General features: G+C 37.9%; 2 protein-coding genes across 2 annotated transcripts; one reads left to right on the top strand and one right to left on the bottom strand.

Moving 5' to 3' along the window:
• Nucleotides 1–407: 407 nt before the first annotated feature.
• Nucleotides 408–12,194, top strand: parp2 (poly (ADP-ribose) polymerase 2). The gene is made up of 17 exons (XM_085377908.1): nucleotides 408–557; nucleotides 1,600–1,809; nucleotides 2,071–2,247; nucleotides 2,427–2,497; nucleotides 3,010–3,060; nucleotides 3,781–3,877; nucleotides 3,984–4,059; nucleotides 6,344–6,446; nucleotides 7,054–7,207; nucleotides 7,336–7,477; nucleotides 7,568–7,631; nucleotides 7,710–7,844; nucleotides 8,706–8,833; nucleotides 8,996–9,095; nucleotides 9,613–9,711; nucleotides 10,065–10,189; nucleotides 12,035–12,194. Exons 1-17 carry the CDS (start codon nucleotides 485–487, stop codon nucleotides 12,192–12,194), a joined length of 1,965 nt encoding a protein of 654 aa, XP_085234034.1. The 5' UTR covers nucleotides 408–484.
• Nucleotides 12,195–13,186: 992 nt separating this feature from the next.
• LOC146613077 (protein lifeguard 1) lies at nucleotides 13,187–17,756 on the bottom strand. Its single transcript, XM_085378525.1, has 5 exons — nucleotides 17,502–17,756; nucleotides 15,673–15,873; nucleotides 14,586–14,714; nucleotides 13,569–13,712; nucleotides 13,187–13,353 (listed from the first exon to the last, which is right to left on the bottom strand). Exons 1-5 carry the CDS (start codon nucleotides 17,754–17,756, stop codon nucleotides 13,219–13,221), a joined length of 864 nt encoding a protein of 287 aa, XP_085234651.1. The 3' UTR covers nucleotides 13,187–13,218.
• Nucleotides 17,757–21,449: the final 3,693 nt, after the last annotated feature.

Here is a 21,449-nt window from a genome sequence, read left to right on the forward strand (position 1 = left end):
ATTCAACTTTCATCCAGCCTTCCTAAAGTGTCACGTTAGAATCCCACTAATCCTTCAACAAAATAATTCCGACCACTACCTAAGGCGGAACACTTTCGCCCCTAATCTCTGTTCCCACCTCAGGAGAACAACGAAGAGTGCTACTCCGCCTACTGTCCAGCATCTGCGACATCAAGTTTACCTCTCGGCCACGGAATAGACAAAGTTGGGACTAAATGAAAACAAATATAAACCTAAATGTATTTTAAACTTTGAACTGCGTTTAATATAAATCGCTGGCATATTAACCGTCTTCGCACCGGAAACAACAATGGCTTCACTTTTCGCGGCGGAGTGATTCATCTTCACATGAAACAATCGTTTGTAGTGCGGCTGCCGGTCACGAAACAGTAGTACGGTGGGGAAAAGTTTCCCGCCGTGTTTTAGTGTTATCGCTGAGGTTCCCCTTTAACAGCAGCCAGATAATTATTTTTAATAACCCACCATGAGGCGAGCGAGAAGTTCCAGAAATAAATGTGAGAGTGCACCAGAAAATGGAGAAGCCCAGTCAAAAACAGGTCTGTGTGTCGTATTAGCATAATATTGTAGCTGCTGCAGGGTAACTACGCCATTGACCTGTGGACATGTTCGGACAGGAGACAGCATGAAGATCAATATTATGAAGCTTCACTCATAATTCAGACACCGGTACTGTCTGTGTGAAATAATAATAAAAAATTGTCAGCTTAAAAAACAAACGAAACAATTTTTGTAGCTCGGTTTGCTGATAAATCCGGTTGCGTTTCTAAAATTTCAAATAAAATAAGTTCCTAAGTGAGCAGTTAAAACGACCAATAAAAAAAGTATTTATTTGTTGTGAGCTACATTTATTGCATACCAAAAGCGAAGGGGCCTTTTCTAATGTGACCTGCTTACTGTCTAACATATACTGCTAACATTCTGGAATGTTTATGTTAAATATGACCACTTTAATTGTAAAATAATGATGCCAATGTGTGTAGAAATGATTATGCTTTAAATTACTGTAAACATTTAATTTTTGACATTTTCCCTCAAATTTTTGTTCCAGATGATGTCAGTGAGAGGGTTAACTCAAACATGATCATGCTACTTTTTAAACCTGTTTGTCCAGAGCAGCCAATCAGAACAAACTTGGAATAAAGGAAGTTTGCACTGAAATGAAGGCGAGAAAAAACAGTTTGTTCTGATGCATTTGTTGAACTAAGGGGAGAATTCGAGTGTAATGAGCTCCCTTTAAAAGTAAGGCTGATTTTCTTTGCAGCCACTCTTTGCTTTGCTTCTGTTAAAATTAAAATGTTTCACAGCTATTTGCACCTTCCAGGAAAAAAAAAGAAGCATGTATTGGTTTTATTTTTCTTTTTACTATTTTGCAGTTTATCCAGACGTTTTTTCATTTTTTTTAAACAACAGCAGCATTAATACTTTTTTTATTTTAATATAATTGGTATTTGTCAGGGGACAAAAATTAAGGAAGAGGTATTACAGACACAGAGTTTTAATAACTTAAAGACTTGTTTCTGATCTCTAAAAGGCCACTGTGTAAGAGTTAGATTTTCTTCTGTGTGTATTTCTAATCAGTGTGGCAGTGGATGGGGGATAAAAGACAGTGGGAACCATACTCTCCATCAGCCTGTGCCGTCTTGGACTCGGCCGTCTCTTCTGGGAAAACATCTGTCACTCTCTCTCTGGGCTCGGGGACAGCCTACGAAGTTGATCTGAAGAAGATGGTTCAGATCAATCCTGTCACAAAGTACAAACGGAAAGTTCGCTGTCAGAATGTAAAAGCAGGTGTGTTTTTCGCTGTGAATTTTCTGTCATCCTCCCTGCTCCCTGTATTCTGTTTTCATAAATCCTCATTTTTAAATTGTGTTGCTTGATATTTTCTTAACTGCAGTTTAGTTCATTTTTAAATAAATGTCTTTTGTAGAAATGGTATCTAAAACATAATTTCATGAAATTTATATAGTTTATTTCAGTTTAAATTTAATTGAAAAATCTGAATTCTTGGAGGTACTCACAGTCTTTCCTCTTTTCTCCTGTTTTATTAAGAAAGTCAGAATGAAGCTGGTGACGTTGCTACTCATAATGAGAAACCAGCTCAAGTTAAAGAGGAAGAGGAGGACACAGAAGAGCAGCCTGCAGCTAAGAAGAGAAGAGGACAAAGCAAGAGCCAGACAAAAACTGAAGAAATGCCCAAAAAAGCCAAAGAAGAAGTAAAAAGTGAAGGTAACATGGATCTAATTTCTTTATATACTTACAAAATTTTACAGCCATGACAACATTAGTCATTATCAAAGCACAGTAACTTTTAAAGCTTTTAAGGATCAGGTGAGCATGGAATTGCATCTGAACTGTAGATGTTTCTTCACCTCACTACTCTTTTGTGTTTGATCTGTTCTGAACAGAAGTTGTGAAGACAGTGGTCATGAAGGGAAAAGCACCAGTAGACTCTGAATGTAAAGCCAAACTGGGAAAGGTACAGTGTTGGCATCCACACGATATATAAATCTCACGATTCATGTCAGTCATGCTTGTGGTTTGACACCTGGCTGCTATAAGGCAAAGCTTTCCCCCAGTTACAGTTCCTCTTGTGACAAACTATTCTGATCAGTGTCTGCTTAAACACAAATAAATCTTTCAGTGAAGCTTAAATTTTCTAAATGGTTGTTTTCAACTGAATACCATATATATGATTGTGTTTTTCCACACACTAAACAGATAAGCAATAAATCTGAGAAGTATTGTTACAATTAGAAGATAATTGAATTCATCTTACCTAATTGTCAGTAGATTTACATATGACTGTTACATGAAAATATAAGACGTGGTAATTGGTTCTGTTTAAATTATTTTTTAACATAATTGCAAATCTGTTCTTTTTAAACACAAAAAAGTAAATATTTTATATACAAATATTTATATTTCCTGAATGCAGACATGGTGGGATTCTTTTGATTTGTATAACTCATTTTTATATTTCTATTTCAGGCTCATGTTTACAATGAAGGAAATGATGTTTACGATGTGATGCTCAATCAGGTAACACAATTAAAAGGAAATAAATTATGCTCAGTTCCATCTTTATAGTTTTTTTTAGGGCTGTGTGACTTAGATCAGCCGTCCCCAACCTCCGGGCCTCGGACCGGTACCGGTCCGTGAGTTGTTTGGTACTGGGCCGCGAGAGTTGAGGCTCAGGTGTGAAATGTATGGTTTTCAGGGTTTTTATCGGTTTTCAGCGTTATTTTGTTATCGTCAACTCGGTTTTCCTGGGTCTTTTCACATGTGTTATGAATAAATCTTCTTTTTTTCGGTACCGGTACTAGTTTTATTTTGTTGTATTTTTCCGCGACACCTTAAAGGCCGGTCTGTGAAAATATTGTCAGGCATAAACCGGTCCGTGGCGCAAAAAAGGTTGGGGACCGCTGCCTTAGATGGTCATACTAGGACTATCCCTGTCTACAACATCATCTAAAGTCAAAAGCTGAAAAACCTGCCAGAAACTGACTGTTTGGAGCAGACCAGAGGTTTTGGCTCACAGGGATTATTTGTGCACACGCTGACCTCATTGTTCAGTAAATATGCGATAGCATGATAGATCCATTTTAATAACATTTATTATTATTTCATCCTGGAGCAGTATAGGTAGTACTTTATAGGTAATAATGAAAAAGTGAAAACTTTAAATCTCACAAATTCAGTTTTTTAGCTTCAGTTTCCAATTTGTAGCCTGCAGTAAACATCATTTGTTTCAATTTGCAGACAAATCTTCAGTTTAACAACAACAAATATTACCTGATCCAGCTGCTGGAGGACGACAGCTCCAAGGTTTACAGTGTGTGGATGAGATGGGGCAGGGGTATGTTCAATGTCAACTGACAGTTTTTGTTTGAAAATATTTGTCATTTTGCAGAAATTGCACCACCTTTGTGCATTTTGTTGATTTTTATCATTTGTTTCTGCAGTGGGTAAAGTAGGTCAAAACAGCCTTACAGTCTGTGGTGGAGACCTGCTGAAGGCCAAAGATGTCTTCAAGAAAAAGTGAGTTTTTCTGACGTTTTTAATTTGGTTCTGCCTGCTTCTAATGATGTTGATTTATTAACAAATCGTTTTAATAATTACTGTCTTTCTATTATCAATAATATTTGCCCTATTAAAACTAGACTAGCCCCTGTTACAAAACCCTCGCCCTGGATAAACGACAGCATTCGCTGTTTAAAGCGTGTCTGTCGTAAAGCTGAGCGTTTGTGGAGAAAGACTCGTTTACAGGTTCATCTCTTTCATTTAAAAGACCTTTTAGTTTCCTTTAACGCTTCAATTCGTGATGCAAGGGCTGCTTATTTTTCAAACCTAGTCTCTAGGAGCAGAGGTAACCCTAAGGTTTTATTTGACACTATTAGGGATATAGTTGCTCCGGCTTCTGCTGCTGTCCCAATTTCTTCGAACGAAGACTGGGAAAATTTTCTTTCCTTCTTTGTTGAAAAGGTTAGCAATGTAAGGAGCAACATCTCTCCCTCCATGTACCATTTGCCTGTTCCGATTTTACTTAAGCCTGTCATATTTGAAAGATTTTCACCAGTGTCTTTACCTGAGTTGTTGACGCTGGTTACTTCAATTAGATCATCCTCTTGCCCCCTTGATATTTTATCTGGGTCTTTGTTTAAAAATGTTTTTGAGTCTATTGGTCCTAGTGTTCTTAAAATTATTAATGCATCTCTACTCTCTGGTCAGGTCCCTGGTTACTGTAAAAGTGCTGTCATTCACCCACTTTTAAAAAAGCCTAAACTTGATCCTTCTTTGCTTTCCAGTTACAGACCTATCTAAAAATTGCCTTTTATTGCCAAGATTTTAGAAAAGGTTGTGGCCAAGCAACTCACAGTTGTTCTAGATGAACATAAAATTCTCGATAAATTTCAATCTGGCTTTTGTAAGGCTCACTCTACCGAAACTGCACTTCTTAGAGTGTCTAATGATATTTTGATGAATTATGATGCTGGAGAGTGCACTGTTTTGATGTTGCTGGATCTGACCTCTGCTTTTGACACTGTTGATCATCTTATTTTGTTAGATAGATTAAACCACTGGGTGGGTGTATCGGGTACCGCATTGGAATGGTTTAAATCCTATTTGTCAAATCGATCTTTCTCTGTGGCTGCCTCTAAGTTCAGATCCTCCGTCAGCTCTCTTGCCTGTGGGGTGCCTCAGGGCTCTGTCTTGGGACCGTTATTGTTTTTGTTGTATTTACTCCCTCTTCTGCAACTTCTTAGCTCTTTCTCTGATATTTCATATCATTGTTATGCAGATGATATTCAGCTATATATCTCTTTTAGGCCACCTGATGTTTCTAAACTCCAAATCTTGCAGTCCTGCTTAGATTCCGTTAGAGATCGGCTGGCTGGTAATTACCTTCAACTAAATGCTGATAAAACGGAAGTCATTGTCTTTGCTCCTGAGAAATTTGTTCCCCTCGTGGTTAAAAATCTAGGCCCTCTTGCTTCTTATATTAAATCCTCCATTAGGAACCTTGGTGTTACACTTGATCCAGCTCTGACGCTGGACACACACGTTAAATCTTTGGTTCGCTCTTGTTTTTTCCATTTAACAAATATCGCTAAGCTGAGTCCCATTGTGTCACGTTCCGAATTGGAAATGATTATTCATGTTTTTGTTTAATTGCGCTTAGACTATATTAATTCCTTGTTTACTTGCTTAAGTAATGCCTCCCTGGAACGACTGCAGGGTGTTCAAAATGCTGCTGCTAGGCTTCTGATAAAGCATCACAAATACTCAGATGCCGCTCCCCTGCTGATTCAACTGCATTGGCTCCCTGTCAAGTTCAGGGTCCATTTTAAGATCATAATCATGACTTATAGGGACCTGCACGGTGTAGCTCCAACTTACATAAGTGCTCTTCTTCTTCCTTATCACCCCAGCAGGTCCCTGAGGTCTTGTGACCAGGGGTTGCTGGTTGTCCAGCATACAGGGTTAAAAACAAAAGGTGACAGAGCGTTTGTATCAGTGGCTCCCAGACTCTGGAACTCGCTCCCTTTGAGTTTGAGATCTGTGGACTCAGTCATGTCTTTTAAAAAGCAGTTAAAAACGCATCTGTTTAAACTTGCTTTTGGTTGATTTTGTTTTGTTTGAGATTTTAATGTCTGTTTTCTGCCTCTGTAAAGCACTTTGTGATTTTATCTTGAAAGGTGCTATATAAATAAAATTTTACTTTACTTTACATTATGTGACTGACAGTGGAAAAAGAAAGGTTTTCCAGGTGCCTTCATGGATGTGTGTTTGGTGAAATTCCAACTTGTTTGTTTTGCTGCAGGTTCTTTGAAAAGACCAAGAACGAATGGGAGCATCGAGATAGTTTTGAGAAAGTAGCTGGAAAATATGACATGGTGTTTATGGACTACAGCACGAATGAAAAGGTAAGTTTAGGAAAAGTCTTACTAAAAGTCATTCTTGGCATTTAGCAGCCATGTTGGCAAAGCCTCTGGGCGTTCTTACTTTGAAATTCCTATATAAGTGAATAGAAAAAAGCCATACTACTAGCGGCAAAATTACTGCTTCATAAACACCTCAGTCCAGAGGCCTGAGCTGATTAGCATCTCTGGGTCCTAATTAGCTCTTTGGGGGTTGGATAACTGTCATCTCTGTTGTTTAAGAATTGTACCATAGATTTCTATTAAGGAGTCTTTGAGTGTTATAATGCCGAAACTTCTGTCAGCAGAAGTTGCACTGGAGAAATATGTTCAGAAATATGTTACATTCAATAAAAGATCACAGTAGATAGCCGCCCCTCCCCGAGCCTTGTTAAAAGGGATTTTTTTCTTCCCACTGTCACCAATTGTTTCCTTATATGGGGGCTGTCTGATTGTTTGGATTTTTTTCTGTATCTTTTTAGGGTTTCACCTTATAATATAAAGCACCTTGAGCTGACTGTTCTTGTCATTTGGCACTATATAAATAAAACTGAACTGAATTAAAAGGTTGGATGTGTCAGATTGTATTCTTGGATGTTTTTCACCATTCCAGGAGGAGAATCAGACCACAGTGGATACTGTACCAAAAAAGAAAACCTCCGAGCTGGATTCAAGGATTCAGTCTCTCCTAGAGCTCATCTGTGATCTGAAAGCCATGGAGGAGTGTGTGCTGGAGATGAAGTTTGACACCAAGAAAGCTCCTCTTGGTCAGTCTGACTCAAATTCATTATTACAGGTTGATTTGACTAAATGAGAAGATGAAGTTGGTGACAGAGTGACCAGTATTTCCATGCACGGTGTCAGACTTGACATTTTTCTTCCTTTCTACCTTTAGGCAAGCTGACCCCAGAGCAGATCCGAGCAGGTTACTCAGCACTGAAGAAGATCGAGGATTGCTTGAAGAAGAAGAAAGGGAGCAGTCGTGACCTTGTAGAAGCATGCAATCAATTTTACACCCGCATCCCACATGACTTTGGGTAAAAGGATGAAACTTTAGACAAAACCAGAGTGTGGATAGTTACCACCGATTCCTGTCTTGCTGTAACTAAAAGGTGTAACCCTTATAGGTTGAAAACTCCCCCACTTATCCAAACAGAAGAAGAGCTGAAAGCCAAAATTGCCCTTTTGGAGGTAAAATGTTTTGATTTTATTCGGTTTGCTTAAAAAACCTTTCTTAACTGAACAATGTCTCCCATCCCTGTTTTAAAGGCACTGAGTGACATCCAGATAGCAGTAAAAATGGTCAAGTCCAGTGAAGACAGCGATGAACATCCTCTGGACAGACAGTATCACTCCCTCCGGTGCAAACTGCAGCCTCTGGACTCCAGCAACAATGAGTACAAGGTCAGTGTGATTTAAATAATTAACTAACCAGTTTTACCAAACCGTGTCACATTATTGATGTTACTTGTTCTTAGCCTCAAAACAATTTGATAGGCTGATGTAGTTGCGTAAGACTTTTCTGCATCTAAATCATTATGCACAGAGAATAATTTATTCATTTGTAGTCATTTCACTTGAAGTGCTGCAACCTCAGCGTTGACTAGTCGATAGTTTGTGGTGAATCTTCTCATCTGATCATATTCTCCTTGGTAGGGCAATTGCTGGTGTTACTTTATTAATGCCAAACCTGTCAGGGCTCATATATTATTTTTGACAGCAGGATGAACAGACTACTTGTGACCTTCTGACTGCTAGTTAATTTATGTTTACACTAACTAAACTAACTAACACTATGTCAGGAACATAGTGTTCCAAAGGTCTGTCTGCAAACACAGATAGTTAGTCTGTCAGCAGAAGCTGCTGTTGAGTTTGTGAAACCTCCTATCATGTCCAAATGTGAAAACAGCACAGGCTCTGTTGTTCAGCTGAAATAAAAAAATATTTGATATGCTGGAAATACTAGCTTTTTAATGTGTGATTTTTAAAATCATTATTATTATTATTATTATTTTTATTTAGACTAAAATATCTGGTGGGGCACTGCTCTGTAAACAGTGTCAAATCTTGTTTAATTTAATCCAGAGATAACGTGCATATATCTCACAGTGAACTGACTGATACTGAGTAGGTACCATGGAGATTTCCTTTGGCTGACTACATTTCCATTCACACTAAAACTTGTGTAGTTGTTAGTCTTCAGTATTATCTTGGATTCCTTTCAGCATTTTGCATTGAGCTAACTTTCCTCCTCTTTGTGTGAAGGTGATAGAGCAGTATCTGCACACCACTCACGCCCCCACCCACTGTGACTACACCATGACCGTGCTTGACATTTTCTCAGTGGACAGAGACGGGGAGAGCAAAAATTTCCTGTCACAGTTAAGTAACAGGTAGGAAGAAATACTGTTACTGCTTTATGACTTCAAGCTGACTTCAAAATCAGATTTATTATGCTGCATGTTTGCATTGATAAAAATCCAACATTGATGTCAATGAAAATTATGGGGTTTTTTTTCACAATGAGCCAAGCTAACCATCTACTTGTCTGCCAGGACTCTGCTGTGGCACGGTTCACGTCTGTCTAACTGGGTCGGCATCCTCAGTCAGGGACTTCGAGTGGCCCCCCCTGAAGCTCCTGTTACTGGTTACATGGTAGGATGGAATATCAAAATTCAAAAAGACCAGTCCTTAAGACCAGTCTTAGGTCCAACACGGGTTGCAGTACACTAGCGGAAAGCCTGGATATTAAATATTCAATATTTATTGAATATTGAATATTTACAGTACTTATTGTTGTCATCATTGTTCTTCATTGGTATCTTAAAATGTCTTGATCTTAATTTTTTAAAACGGTGTAGGAACCTCGGTGAGAGAATGAAAGACAAATAAAATATGCAGTTTGACTTTGTCTCAGCTTGTATGTAACAGAAGTTAAACACATTTTTAAGAAAAAATCTATAAAATTGATCTAAATAATTACATTTTAAGGAGTCTCTAAAATGTGATCAATTTTCAACATGAAATTATCTCAGGCATTGAAATTGAACTCACATCGGTATATCGTTAGCTTCATAGCATAAGTGCCTAAGTCATTGACTTAGTCAAATGACTTAGGCAATTATGCTATGAAGCTAACGATATTACATTTTCTCATTTCTCTTTCACTCAGTTTGGTAAAGGTATCTACTTTGCTGACATGTCATCAAAAAGTGCCAACTACTGTTTTTCCAACCAGAACAACAACGTTGGACTGCTGCTACTGTGTGAAGTAAGGGTGGTTTTTTGTTTGTTTGTTTGTTTGTTTGCCATTAATAATTTTCATTATTGAAGTTTTGTTGCAGCTGCTCTGGCCTGCAAATGTCTTAAATTTGCTGCCAAGGAAATGTCTTGTCTGTAATCTGCAATGAAGTTTTGTTTTTGCAGGTTGAACAGTTATATTTATAATTTGTATCCAGATACTTTTTTGATCCTGCAATGAGGATGTTTACTGCTGAGGTCTCAGGTAGAGACCCGTAGGAAGCCAAAAAAGCTGAATTTGATACCCAGAAAAATTCCTCTGCAAAGTGTAGTGGCCTAAATATAATGCAGCACTGGTAAATATTCATATATTCATGCCCACAGGTCGCTCTGGGAGAATCTAATGAGCTGCTGGATGCAGACTATGAAGCAAACAATCTGCCTGCTGGAAAACACAGCACCAAGGGTCTGGGACAGACTGGACCTGACCACAAAAACTCTGTCACACTGTAAGTCTCTCTAATTATAATGATATATTTAACACAGGCCAGTTACTGCTCAGTTATTTGGTCCATTGCTTTAAAACGAGGCCTTCATAAGTTTTAGCTCACTCAAAACACAGCTGCCTATCTTGTTTAGCACTGCTCATTCAAGGACAGTATAGACGGGATGCATGCAACCTCTAAGTTCAGTGAAGCAGTTCTCCAGCTGCTGCTTACAGCAGGTTTCCAGAGTCGTCTAAGAACTGTCATTACCAGCTGCTGTTGTAGTCTGTACGACTCCAGGATAACAGACTCTCTGGAGAGCAGCTGAATGACACCAAAGAGCACAACAATACCCCACTGGTGGGAAAACGAATGCGAATAGTTTCTAAATGTAATTGGTAACCTGTCCAGGGTGCATCTTGCTCTATGACAGCTGGGATAGGCTCCTGCCTTCGTCTGATAAGTGGGAGAAAATGAATGCATGCATCAATAGATTGACCCACTTTGTGAAGAATAAGCAGTATAAATGTCTAACTGTGATCCCATGGTTGGATTTCAAACTCACTGGAGATGTAGCTGGATGAGAAACAGACCAGCAGGAAAGGGCCAGGGGTAGGTGGTTAGCAACATCCGAATTGTTTCAGATGGATTAAAAAACCAAGTTTGGATAAATTACCAAAGATTGAAGAGGTGTTCACATAACTGTGCCCCATATAAAATCGATGTGTTTGAAACACTGGGTTGAAGTCACTGTGAGTAGTCAGTGAGACTAGAACGATGCTCCCTAAATGCACTCCATTTACCAGTGAACAAATTCATAGTCACAGTCTACAAAAACGATAGAGAAGATTCAACAGTGTGAACATTTTAGAGCCATATTTATTTGTTGTTGTTGAGTTGTCTAAAAACAAGAATGCTACAGAAAGTAATTTCAAGATATTAACGCACGGTTTACAGTCCTACATTAAGGCCTGTTAATTACTGAATCCTGTTTCCACTATAACGACTCTGTCATTATATATAGTGACAAGTCTCACCTTAGGCCTATATTTAACCTACATGCCATGAGCAGTAATTACATTCTTTTAGACTGGTATTAACAAACTGCACCTGTCCTGTTAGTAAGTTACCTGAAGCTGAAGAAATTAGTTTACGACTTTTCACTGCAGTTTTTTTAATGCCTTAAAATACTCTTTAATCTTCACATGGTGTACCTAATTCTGTTAAAATTAGCAGGAGGTTTGGAATATATCTTTATCACTTGCATAACAACAGCAGCCCTGCATTTGTCCAATACAAGCCCAAGGTTTGATAACGGAGCGTATTCTATTTGTAAATTAATTGTAGTATACTGCTGCACACTGTTTCACTACAGTTTAAGTGATTTGCAAAACATCCCCAGAGATGGATGGCATAGTGGTGCAGTGGTTAGCACTGTTGTCTCACAGCGAGAAGGTCCTGGGTGTGAATCTCCTGGCCAGCTGGAGTCTGCATGCTCTCCCTATGTGTGCTTCCTCGGCTTGTTAGGTTAATTGGTAATTCTAAATTAACGATAAATAAGAATGTGAGTGGTTGTCTGTCTTGTGTTGGCCTTTTAATAGATTGGAAGTGCCCTGCCTCTCGCTCCAAGATATCTGGGATGCGATTGAGCTTTCCCATGATTCTGAACTGGAGAAGGAGTTAAGAGGATGGATCAAAGATCCTAAAAAATAGCCGAAGAAAAAAAAAAGAAATTGAAGCCAAAGAGTGCAGAATATTTTCCTTTTTTGGGAAAAAAAATTGTTACAATCACCTAAAAGAAATTTTAAACAAAGGTAATTTGTGTTAATCCCACGGATTTATTTTATTGTTTCTCGATTTCTTTCTCAGGGACGGTATGACGGTGCCGATGGGGCCTGGCATGAAAACGGGAGTGGGTAAATCTAACGCTTACTCCCTCCTCTACAACGAGTTCATTGTTTACAATCCTGCACAGACTCGCATGAGGTACCTGCTGCGTGTAAAGTTTAACTACTCATCACTGTGGTGAAGCCTTGGGAACTGTGTGCCTTTGTGAAATATGGATGAATGTTTAGGCGTTTTTAGTCATTCTTCATGTAGCGTTAACTTCTATGTTTCGGGGCATGGGTGGGGGTTGGATGTTACACCTGAAAACACTCGTTCATATAAGGCTGCAGCAATTGCTCAACTGAGAAAAATCATTTACAGCTGTTTTGATAATATAATGAATTGTTTTAGGGTTTTTTCCAAGACAAAAACTGTAGATGCGTCATCAAAGGCATGACTAGTGGATGTTTCATTATACAATAAATTATATTAAAAAGGAAAATCTTGCATATGAATTGATTTTTTTCCCCCATCTTGGGATTAGTGCCAGCATTTTCACTTCTTTGACATCTTATATCGAATTGACTGCTGGGTTGAAATAACTCAAAATAATCACTGATGCTGGCAGCAGGATTTGCTGAAGGTTCTGCATCACCATATATAAATGAGTGTCTGAGGAAACCATGAGGGACCAACTGAGGGAAAACATCAACTTTGAGTTCAACTTTTTCTTGGATTTTCTACAGTTTCTCTTATATCCTGGTATCATGTATGAGAAAAAGCTGTTGTTCGACAGAGGTTTGTTATACTAGATACTTTAACATGGAGAGGATACACAAAACCTTTTGCACTACTTTTTGTCCCTGTATATGTATATTACTAAACGTCCTTGGATCAGTAGAAGGTCTCATTATCATTATTAAGGGTAGAATGGTTTTAGTGTAGGTGTTTGTTGTAACACAAATATTCTTCTGGATCTGTTATGAGGATGAAGGTTTTTAAATTTTGAAGAGTGGGAATAAAAATAAATGACTCAACATAGTGTGGTGGTTTTTTTTGTTTGATTTTTAATGGATTTAAATCTGAGACAAAGACAAGATTCTATGCAAACAGATTTTTTTTTTTTTTGTGTGTGACATGATGCGAGGAGATTATATACAGCACATAATGATAGAGGACATTTTAATCCACAGTCTGAAGTGTCCGTTTGTTTTGTATATGCAGTTTCACCTCCTCCCCAGGATGTAGAGGAAAATTAGGACTACATCTAGGTAGATTCTGAGAGCAGCGTTGATGTAATCTTCTGGATCTGCACTGTAGGCCATCCTCCCCATCACCAGCTGACAGTCGATCACCAGGTACTAAGAGAGGCAGAGGAGGAGGAGATTTAGACCAGTGTGAGAAAAATGCGATCAAATTATATTAAAATATACTGTATTTTAAATTAAACAAAATACAGCTAATGCAGATTTATTTAAACTCCTTGAATTAAAGCTGAAACTCTTTGTTGTTGTATTTTAAAAGTGTCCTCGTTCGAAAACCTGTGGACCTTACTGGATCTTGTTCCTTCTCTTACCAATGAAAACAACAGAGCTCCCAGACATCCATAGATAACTTCAGCAATGTAGCTGTAGTAGAATGTGCAAAATATCCCAAACATGGCGACGTCCACGACCAGAATCAACAAAGCACTGTTGCAATAAGTAAAATCATAGCGAGTCTGCAAATAACAGAAAGACATAAAGACATGAATGTCATTATTAAATAATCTATCAGTGTCTAATCTTATTTAGATTTTTTTTCTGTAGTGCACAGTAACCATGTGACATATGAAATGAACATGTGAAATATTAATCTTTTGAAACTTGAAGCATATGAGTCTCATAAAATAAGGCATTTCAGATCTTTCAAATGCAAGGAAAAAGTGTTTGCATACTCTCCAAGGGACTATGTTGATGTATTTAAATGTCTTGAATGAGAAATAATCTACAATATGAGCAATATTAAATTTACTGTGATATAAAAAAAACCCTGCAAAATTAGCAAATGTTTGCACTGAAGGAGCCGGGACCAGTGATTTATAATTTTCTTTAAAATGAAAGATTGCTTAATCATTAAAAAAAATAGAGGGGAGATTAAAAAAACTATTGGTTGGGCTGATCAGTATCAGTATTTATAAATGAATATTAAAAAAAATATATAATAATGGAATCCTTCAACCATGGTATGAGTGGTGAAGTTGCATAGTTTGTCCACCAGAGGGCAACCAGATAATGAATGTTAGGGGAATCTATTTATGTTTCGTGTGTCTGAAAGAAAAAAAAATCAAATATCAGAATATTCGATATCAGTCTTACAAATATCAGTCAATTAAAATCATCTATGACCAAATAGTTAATCAGCTTCCCTTTCACGTTACATTTTTCACTGCATGCATTTTGTGTTATTCTGATGTGCTGTGGATTTTCTTTACAGAAACTTTTCAGAGTTCTGACTTCAAAGTCAGCTGAGAAATATGCACTCTGCTTTGGTGAAGAAGAAGAAGAAGAAAGCTTTTCAAATGTAGCGCTTCTGCACAGCCTGACGGTCTCACCTGCGCTGAAAAAGCGATGATTGAGATAGAAATGGCCAGCGTTACTCCCATAGCCAGGATCACAGCAGTGGTGTTGTGAAAGGAGGCGATGGTCCCCGTCATGTATGACATGCTCACAGTGACAACAAACTGGAGGTAGAAAATTAAGTGCATTAAACATCTCCAGAACACGTGAAACACATTTTCCACTTATTTTCACTCAAAACAAAAAATAAGAACATATCAAATAATGAAAACAGAACAGAACATGTACAAGAAGCAAGGCCAGAAAGAAATTGTGTGAATGTGGTCTTCAGGTATGGATGCTTGTTTCCGACACTGAAAAAACAAACTTTTATATTCGGGCAATGTGGCCTTTTGGCCTCTGCTTTTCTAGTTTGTTGTGTTTGCCAGTCTCTTCCAGGAATTGCCGGGTTGAGGTGACCTAGATAAGAAAGCAGAACACATGAGCAGGTTTGGTTTAAGGCTTTTTCTTTTTCTCTTATACACACACTCATTCATACACTTGCCATGCATTCAGACATGAATGCACTTAATGAGTGCTTTTAAAAGAAAAGGTGCAGCAGTGAGCTTCTGCTTGCGTTTTGCTCTGCTGTATGTGCAGTATTTAACAACAACAGGAACAGGAAGAGCCTGTCCTAAATTAACATGCCAACCAAACCTGAAATCACTCAGTGAATCTGCTGCCCTTTAGAGAAAACTTTAGAGGTTTTGTTTTGGAAAATGTAAAAAGCAAACTTTTCACAAGTCATTTAGAGCTTTGAGTTCTCAGTTAGAATAGAAAAGTGCTACATAAGTGCCAGAACATTTACTATCTGTTTGTGGAAGTCTAAATCTTTGACAAAAGTCATCAGTGGTTTTTTTTGTTGCTGTTGTTCTTATTCTGACCTTTATTTCCTTTTTTTTAACAAAGTTATTGCTGAGCACTTAGCACTTATACTTTAACTTCTAGTTTTTAGTTAAGTGGTTCACAAGCTGAGGTGCCATCCTGACTGCATGACCAAAGTATTTCACTTCTCTTTCCAAAAATGTGACTGTGCCGTGTTTCATATCCATTTGATACATGGTTTTGTTATTTGTGACCCACCAGTGCCACAATGTTCCACGGGTGATGCTGGCTGAAGGACTTGCAGCAACTGAGGGCGATGGCGACCACAACGAAGACGATGAAGGAACTGAGATATACCCAAATGTTTGATTGCACTGCCTCTTTGACCACGCTGGAGAAGGTGAACACGCACACTACAGTGAAGGTGAACAGCAGCTGGAGCGTCACGATGCTAAAAACCTGTCCCGGAAAAGAGAAAAGGCTGAGTTTTGTTTTTTAAATTACCGGTACAACTTTATTACTAAGTAACTACACTGTAAAAGAAAACTGCAAATGTTTTTCCTTAAATTTAACTCACATTAACAAAGAAGAACTAGTCCAACAATGTCAACTGTTTCCTTAGTCAGAGGCTGCTTTGAAATATTATAAACGTGGTGTCAAACATGCAGTTCTGGAGCCAGAGTTGGCTCACCAAAGACCCCAGACCAGCCCCCAGGATGGCCCAAAGAAATCTTTGATTTTTCAGTAAAATGCATACAGTACCTGGTGAGGTAACACCAACTTCATCACACTGGAGTCAAAGAATATTAAAAGTTGAGTATTTTTTAGATCTTGAGACATTATTTCAATCACAGAGTAAAATACTATCAATGTTTAGTGCGTGAAACCTGTAAATGTGAAGAGTTTGTGCTTTTCAACAGTCGCTGTGAATTATAATAGCAATAAACTTAAGCAATACACTTTTTTAAGGTGTATCATCTGCAGAAGCAGGGTTCATTAAGTGTTATTGTTTTTAAAACATACTTTTAGTTCTCTATATTAAAATAAAGATGGGTTGTTATACAATGTCTTTACTGGCTAGTCCCACTCAAATTGGGTTGTATGTAGATCATCTATTCATTTTCCTCAATTTATCCAGTTCAGGGTCACTTCGCAGCTGGAGCCTATCCCAGCTGTCATAGGGTGAGAGGCAGGATACAACCTGGAGAGGTTGTTAATCTGTGGCCATCCTAACAGAGTGGCAGCCGATCACATTTGGCCTGTTCAATATCAACAGTTAACCAAAGTGTGGGTCTCTGGACTGTGGAGAAAGCTGGAGTACCCGTTAAGGACCCTTGCAGGCTCAGGGAGGGCGTGGAAATTCAAGGATGCTTGTGTGGTCCTTGAAAATAAGTTTGACTTCTCTCTTTTCTCAAATCTACTTATTTGTGCTCAGGAAGAAAGTGAGAGAAACAGCCTCCTTAATCTTCCGCATACAGGCACAAAATAGTTCCTGATTTTGCCAACTGTAACATGTGATTACCACGTGCTGCAATTACCAGTTCATAAAATAAACAGCTCCCTAAAAGTAAACAGGATTTGAAACACCCAACTTCTCCCACTCCAAGTGGCTGTTGTGTGAAAGTAGACCCGACCAAAACATCTGGCTGCTATGTTGACGTGCCATTACGGCTTCCTGTAACTGGCTGTGAAATTCAGGGTTACTTAAGTTTTGTATGTTTTAATTCCTTTTTGATTCTTTTCCTCTTTTATTGTTTCAGTCTAGTTCTTAGTTTTAAAAATTGCTTTATTTTTATGAGCTTTTGTGTTATTTTCAGTTTCAGAATATAGAATAATATGTCATTTTTCAGGGGCAAGAAAGTTGACTTACTCATTTAATTTAGTCTGATTTTTTTAAGGTGCATAATATTACTTATTTTATAGCTAAATGGAGTTAAAATTACTGATCATAACAACAACAAAAGAAAACAGTTTTGTGTTGTTGTGTTGCAGCAAATACAAAGAGTACTTGGCGCACATGTCTCAGAAAGATTTTCAATATTTATGGTGGATTCTTAGAGTTATCGTCCAAAACGTAGCGTACAAACCTTTCTAATAAACCCTTTCCTCACTATCTCGTCATCAAAGGAAGATGAGGACACCAGCGGAGTCGTTTCTGATGATATCTGTGGGTTTATGTCATGGAAAGACTCATAACGAGAGATTTGAGGTGGTTTGTACACTGGTGGGGCTTCAGAGTAGGCTGGAGGCTGCTCTTCTTGGTAGGAATGCATCGATGCTGAGGGGACATCAGAGCCGGGATCGTGCTGTGTCTCCTTGGAAGTGATGGAGTCTGCTGACATTCTGGTAAAAACTGAAAGTCAGTGACAAAAGAGGAACCAAATGTAAAAGTTAAATTCAAGTAAACATCAGCTGTGGCATGTATATCAGCACAAGTGGAAAGTGCAAGGTTTAAAAAAATACAATAAAACACGAGGACGTCATTAAAATCAGTAACCGAGCTACTAAAATAATATTTCTACTCATATATTTGGTTTCAAATAGCTGCAATAATTCTGAATGTGGACAGAAGGGTCATGCACAGCATTGCAAGTCAGATGCAGATTGTTTTTTTAAAAAATCCAGGCTTGCTGCTGACTTGTTACACAAGAATGATGTGGGCACTGAGAAGTAAAATGTTTGATTTCAGCATTTACCGTGGGAAAGTTGGTGTTGTGTCAGCTGATGTTGGCTAAAAGATTTATGATACCTAATTAAACTGAACTTATTTTGCAAACTATATTGCAGTTTTCACACTAAAATTAGACATGCTGTCTTTACTTAAAAATTAAACACTTGAACACAAATGACCTTACTTTACTTCATTTAAGTTTAATGCACATTACACAATATTATTTTAGCTCATTTTGTTACAAATGAACTGTTGCTGGGAATATCCTTGATCTTTTTTAAGTTAAGACTACTTGTAGACAATGAAGTGTTTAATGGACAGAGCTCAGTTTTTGCTGCATCTTACATGAAATCTGTTTTTATGGACACTTGAATTAGAAGTCTATAAAGGGAACTGACCCAGAGTCATGGTGGCCTTTTAAACCTTTCAGGTTTTTGGCCACACTACAAGTGGAAATCATATCAGACATCCACAAGAATCTGAACGTCTAAACACAGCAAAACTTAAATAATGATCACAACATCAGTAAAGTAAGAGTCTGAAATTAGACATGATCAGATCCATGAATGAAATAATGCTGCCTTATTTAGAAAAAGCAGTCCAGATAATTAAATGAAACAAGAACAGTGCAAATTAAGTAAACTATAAAACTTGCAAACAGTTGTTTTTACCAGTAGGAGAAGCACTGGTGTCAGGTACACAGGACGTTACCTTTTACATACTGTAGTATAGGTCTATAATAGAGAGTAAATTATTGTTCTTCCTACCTCTGTTGCTTGATAATCCCACAGTACTTAATGTGATGAAGGCTACACGTTAAACCTGGACAGGCTGACGATGGCAGCTGTATATTTTACTTACGTGATATTGAGTTTCACTTCCTTCCACTTTAAAGTGGCGAAACCTTCTGATGACTGACAGGGTTTAAAAACTCCTTTGTTTCTTAACAGATCGTTGGCCATTAAAGTGTCCAAGGACTTCCCAGGGTCCTCCTCAGTCTGAACTTCCAGAATTGAGTGCTGTAAAAATGTAAAAATGATTGATTTTTACATATTCCCCTGTGTCATTGTCCTGATTGTCTGTACCTGTGTATCATTCCTCCAGCTGTTCCTGCTTCCCTGATTACCTTATATGTATAAATAGTCCTCTCCTTTCCCTTAGATTTTGACATAGTGGCTGCATCATTCATTAGTTGCTCAGTTGTGTGCCTTCTCTCTGCATTGATTTGGCTTCTGTTTGCCCCTATTTTTGGACTTGTTTCCTGGACTGCTTGCAACCTGAATAAAGGTTTGCCATTTGTTGCCGTCATCCTGCCGTATCCTTTTTCTCACAGTCTACCTAAACTGCAGTTTGTGACAATATGGCCAGGCTTCTCCTTCTGCAGCAAATTTGCTGAGTCCTTACTCCAGCAGTCAGCCTCTCGAATCATGTGATCAGAAGCTACTGACTGTTCTGCTTTCATTTTGAATCTGTTAAACTTTCATTCACTTTAACCTCCTAAGACCCGAACTCTTTCATGGCATGCATTTTTAATTTCTCTTTGCTATTTGGGCTAATTGGGACCTGATGAATGTAAAAACAAAGAATTACGTGATTTTTTTTTTTTTTACCTGTCTGTCTGTGGTTCAAAGTATTGCTTATGTGTGCAAATGTAGAAACAGGTGCTTGAACATGAGTACATTCATAATTGTCTGGTTTTATTCAAATTATGAGGAAGTACTTAAAGTATAACACAAATAGTTCTTTTTTAAAATAGTATTTATAAATGCTAACTAAATACAATATTCATAGAAATCTGGGGTAATATTTTGTCTTTGGAAAGCTGTCCTGAAAATATTCACATATTCAGTTTGTCTGCTGCTGTCAGGCATAGACTGTAATTGCAATAATAAGTGTGCAACCTATTTCCAGACAGCTCATTCAGTGCTCACATTTCCCTCAAGAAAATAAAAGTACTAGGATAAATATTCATCTTTTGGGACAACACAAAATATTTTGTGTTTACTTCAGTTATTTTTAATGTCTGCTGTCCTTAATTAAAAACAGTATATATACACACACAACCATAATGAACAAACAGACACTAAGAGGAGTTGTTATTTAAGTGATAGCTTTTATTTCACAGGTTTATTATTTTTAAATTATGACATAGCTTATAGTTTTGAAGACGGTTGTGGTATATTTTCAGGTCTGTTTACATCACTGCCTCTTTTCAGTTTCATTTTCATTGTGTTTATACAAAACAACTATAGTGTGTGTTGATATTTAGGAAAATCCATTCTTTCCCCGACAAATGCTGTGATTCTTGTAACACTGGCTGCCGGACACTTCCTAAAAATTTAAAGTTACTTTACTTTCTTCAGGTCAATTTCTGGAGCAGTTCAAGCTTAGAGTTCAATGGTGACGTCGAGTGCAGAAGAGGAAATAGCTGAGGGGCATCATGTGGTAGAGCTGGGAGCTTCAGTTCACAGATACTGAGGGGATGTTGTGGTTTCAACTGTAAAAAGAACTAAGGCACAAAACATGCTTTTAAATGCAACAGTAACATGTTGTGCCCTCCCTGATTTTTAGATTTAATGCAGAATAAAGTCAGAAATTCGGAACTTGGAAATGACCACATCACAAACTTAAAGCTCAGATTTCATAAATGGGAACTGTGTGATGTTTGTCTTCATTGCACAATGACCCATACCATTGCATAATGGTTGGGCTGTGCTGGGACTTGCAGGTACCAGCTGCAGGAGCTACAGTAGAGCTAGTTTAGATACTTGGACATTTATTTTAAAGCATTATTTCAATTAACTGTAATGTTGGTGGTCACAGGACACAAAAATTGCATGTATGGAATCTCCAGGCAAATCTGATCAAAACTGCTTAAAACGTTTGGTGACTTTCATCTGAAATAAGGATTGGAAGGATTTGATTTTTATTACTGCTGCTGAATTACTCATGCATTTAAATTCAGGATTGTTTGAGTGCCACGTCTCGCTCTTATAATGTCTCTGACCTGAACACAGTGTACTGTGCTTTATAAAAGCTCCTCATTGTGCTGTCTGGTTCTCACAAACCTCTTCTATGCTCAGCAGTGTGCACTTTGCTGTCTGCCACATATGCATATAAGCCTGAAATAACTGATATGCTGGCTTGTTACTGATGATTTTTGTAAAATAAGTGCATTACTTAGTGGCAGTCTTTAAGTCAGCCTACGACAGTAATACAAATCCAATTATTGTTTCTTTTAGGACTTTAAATATAAATGTGATAAAGCCATACAGCTGAGTAGACACTCTGGTTCATAGGTTGCCTTAAATTGCCTTAAATTTCATTTAACTTATTATAGTTTTGTATTTTCTAATTGGTTTTT

This window comes from Diplotaxodon limnothrissa, linkage group LG18, assembly GCF_057381915.1.
Source record: "Diplotaxodon limnothrissa isolate DT_005_m linkage group LG18, D_limnothrissa_male_GT1.1, whole genome shotgun sequence".
NCBI classification, from domain to species: Eukaryota; Metazoa; Chordata; class Actinopteri; order Cichliformes; family Cichlidae; genus Diplotaxodon; species Diplotaxodon limnothrissa.

What these genes read in the sequence shown, in the direction of transcription:
- parp2 (XM_085377908.1), top strand. Translation starts at nt 485, where the DNA reads ATGAGGCGAGCGAGAAGTTCCAGAAATAAATGTGAGAGTGCACCAGAA. An exon ending in GTAAAGCCAAACTGGGAAAG is followed by an intron (nt 2,498 to 3,009) that starts GTACAGTGTTGG and finishes TTTCTATTTCAG; the next exon opens with GCTCATGTTTACAATGAAGG. An exon ending in CACAAAAACTCTGTCACACT is followed by an intron (nt 10,190 to 12,034) that starts GTAAGTCTCTCT and finishes TTTCTTTCTCAG; the next exon opens with GGACGGTATGACGGTGCCGA.
- LOC146613077 (XM_085378525.1), bottom strand. Translation starts at nt 17,756, where the DNA reads ATGTCAGCAGACTCCATCACTTCCAAGGAGACACAGCACGATCCCGGC. An exon ending in GGAAAGGGTTTATTAGAAAG is followed by an intron (nt 15,874 to 17,501) that starts GTTTGTACGCTA and finishes TTTCCGGGACAG; the next exon opens with GTTTTTAGCATCGTGACGCT. An exon ending in GAGCTCTGTTGTTTTCATTG is followed by an intron (nt 13,354 to 13,568) that starts GTAAGAGAAGGA and finishes TGCCTCTCTTAG; the next exon opens with TACCTGGTGATCGACTGTCA.